The sequence below is a fragment of the Saprolegnia parasitica genome (genome assembly GCF_000151545.1).
Source record: "Saprolegnia parasitica CBS 223.65 unplaced genomic scaffold supercont2.692, whole genome shotgun sequence".
Taxonomy (NCBI): domain Eukaryota; phylum Oomycota; class Saprolegniomycetes; order Saprolegniales; family Saprolegniaceae; genus Saprolegnia; species Saprolegnia parasitica.
In genome coordinates, this window is record NW_012157086.1 from 1 (window position 1) to 2,280 (window position 2,280).

At 56.8% G+C, this 2,280-nt stretch overlaps 2 protein-coding genes across 2 annotated transcripts; one reads left to right on the forward strand and one right to left on the reverse strand.

Moving 5' to 3' along the window:
* Positions 1–349: 349 nt before the first annotated feature.
* On the forward strand, positions 350–547 carry SPRG_17474 (hypothetical protein; the record flags this gene model as incomplete). Its single annotated transcript, XM_012357015.1, has 1 exon — positions 350–547. A coding segment is annotated over one exon (198 nt), but the record flags the coding sequence as incomplete, so codon positions are not given.
* Positions 548–1,572: 1,025 nt separating this feature from the next.
* SPRG_17475 (hypothetical protein) lies at positions 1,573–1,944 on the reverse strand (the record flags this gene model as incomplete). Its single annotated transcript, XM_012357016.1, has 1 exon — positions 1,573–1,944. A coding segment is annotated over one exon (372 nt), but the record flags the coding sequence as incomplete, so codon positions are not given.
* Between the last annotated feature and the right edge of the window lie 336 nt (positions 1,945–2,280).

Below are 2,280 nucleotides of genomic sequence, written 5' to 3' on the forward strand. Positions count from 1 at the left end.
TCGTGAGCCGAGTGGTCCTTCGGCATCATGGCTTCGCTTGGAGGCTCGCTGGGTGTTGTTGCTGTTGCTGCTCCGTCGTTGTCTGAGCGTTGATGAGAGCAGAGCTCGAGAGCAAGAGGAACACAGTGCGGAAGTACATGTTGAGTCGAGTGGGTCGAAGCGAGACAATCGAGATCTGAGCTCTCACCTCGTCGGCAAAAACGACGACGTGCAGGTCACCTCTGATCGGACATGAGCCATGGTGATTGATGGGTCGCTGACACTTGTCGACCAGCGATGGCTTTGGACCACTTGGCTACGAGATTCTGTCGAGTGGCACCTATTGGATTTTGCACTTGCACCGATGAAGCCGACGACGATCTTTGCGACGCTCTGTCTCTTGGCGGTGGCCGCTGCCCAGAGCAACCCGCCGCCGACGGAAGCTGACATGCCCAAGGACAAGGAGATGCAAGATGAGTACGAATGGTACGGCGGGCATGAGTGGTGCCGCCGCCATTGCCGCTGGCATCCGGGGTTTGGCACGCGCTGCTTTTGGCGCTGCTGGTAGTTGCGTCGTAGCGTGCTGGTGGTAACCAATACTTCAACAGACAACACCTTGGCTGCCGGTCGATTGCGTCTTGCAGGGATGCTACCACGAGACGAGGCAAGTAGACGGTGCGGGAGCTTGATGAACGATACATGAATGGGTAATACGCTGCATTCGTCCTACGTCGTATGAGGTCTCTTATTGATTTACTCTAAAACATCCTGAATCAAATGCGACGTCTGCGTCGTGTGTTTGAGGATGTAGTCGCACACCATGAGCGGTGGGTGCTTGGACAGCGGGCTATCTCCTGGTGGCTGAATTGGGAGCTGTCCGAGCATGCACATGCGGCGACAGCATTTTCCGTCCGGCAGTCGCTCGACCACAAATCTAAACGTCTCAACCATAAACGTCACAAATCAAAAGTGAAAGCTTCGTACACGGCCGTGTGGTTGCCAATGTAGAGTCCTGGCGGCGGCGGGTGCAGTGCGTCTTCAAGGAACGTGCGCATAACAATCACGACGCGGTCCTTCTCGACAACTCGCTTCATGCCGCAGAGCATAAAGAGGTACGGCGATCCATGGCTGAGGTATCCGACGTCTTGCACGTAAGCTGCGTTGTCGCCATACCTCTCAAGAATCTAGTCGTCCCAACGTCAACACACGCTTTTGTAGCCTTGCGTACCTGGATGTTGATGAACGGAATGCTGCCGCGGTCGCTGGCTTCGCACCAGAGCGACCAGTACTTGTCGGCGCTCGCCACAAAGTCCATGTTCAGAATACTCACGCTCTGAACGTCGAGAACGATCGAATCATCGGTCTCGTTGGTCTCGAGCGCAATCGAATTGTGGCCATCCGGCGCGTCGAGAAGTCCTTTCCGAAGCAAAATCGAATCGACTTGGCTGTACGCATGGTCCATCATCGCGCTAAACGTCGCTTCCCGTGCCTTTGGGTCGGACGGCATCTTGCGCAGCTTCCAGTCGACGACGTCGATTGTCGGAAAGCTCTACGGAACGAACTCAGACACAGGATGCGCATACTGCCACGTACGAGGAGTCGGGGCCGCTTGACGAGGAGCTGGTCCAGCGCCGTCGCGAGCTTGAGTTGGTCCTCGAGCGCACGCTTGAGTCGCTTGTTTTCCATCGCGGCTTCGCACGCGTACGCGCGCTGGTTCTGGGCAGCCTTTTTCCATGTCGAACTCGTCGCGAGCTCGACCGACTTGACCTGGCGGAGGACGTTGAGTTGCGACGTGAGCGTCTCGACTTGCTCGCGAAGGTAGTCGCGCTCGTCCTTTTGCCGCTTGCGGTACCGGTTCTGCCGCGTCTCGGTCGACGCGTCGTCGTCGGTCACGAGCAGCCGACCGAGCGACGGTAGGCCCAAGAGGATGTCGTCGGCGTTCTCGATGTGCGGCGGCAGACCCATCGCGGCTGGCGACTCTAATGGTGCCAAGGATGGGCTCACCTCGGCGACAGCCGGCGGGAAGGCGTCGTCTGGGAGGCAGGTCAGTTCGCCCAGCCCATCAGCCTCCATCGTCGACTCCTGTCCAGCTTGAAAAATAGCCCGAAAAAATGCGACGTGTGATTGGCTCAAAAATAAGCGTTTGTGATTGGTCTGTTTTCGCGGGGTTTTTAGCCCGTCGAATGCTCTCGTGCGTCGTGGAATTGTTGACCAATTCCCGTGAGGTATCAGTGGATACATGTTGTCAATTGTACATCAAACCCTTCGGCCGTTTCGATAGTAGAGAACGCGAGTAGAGAC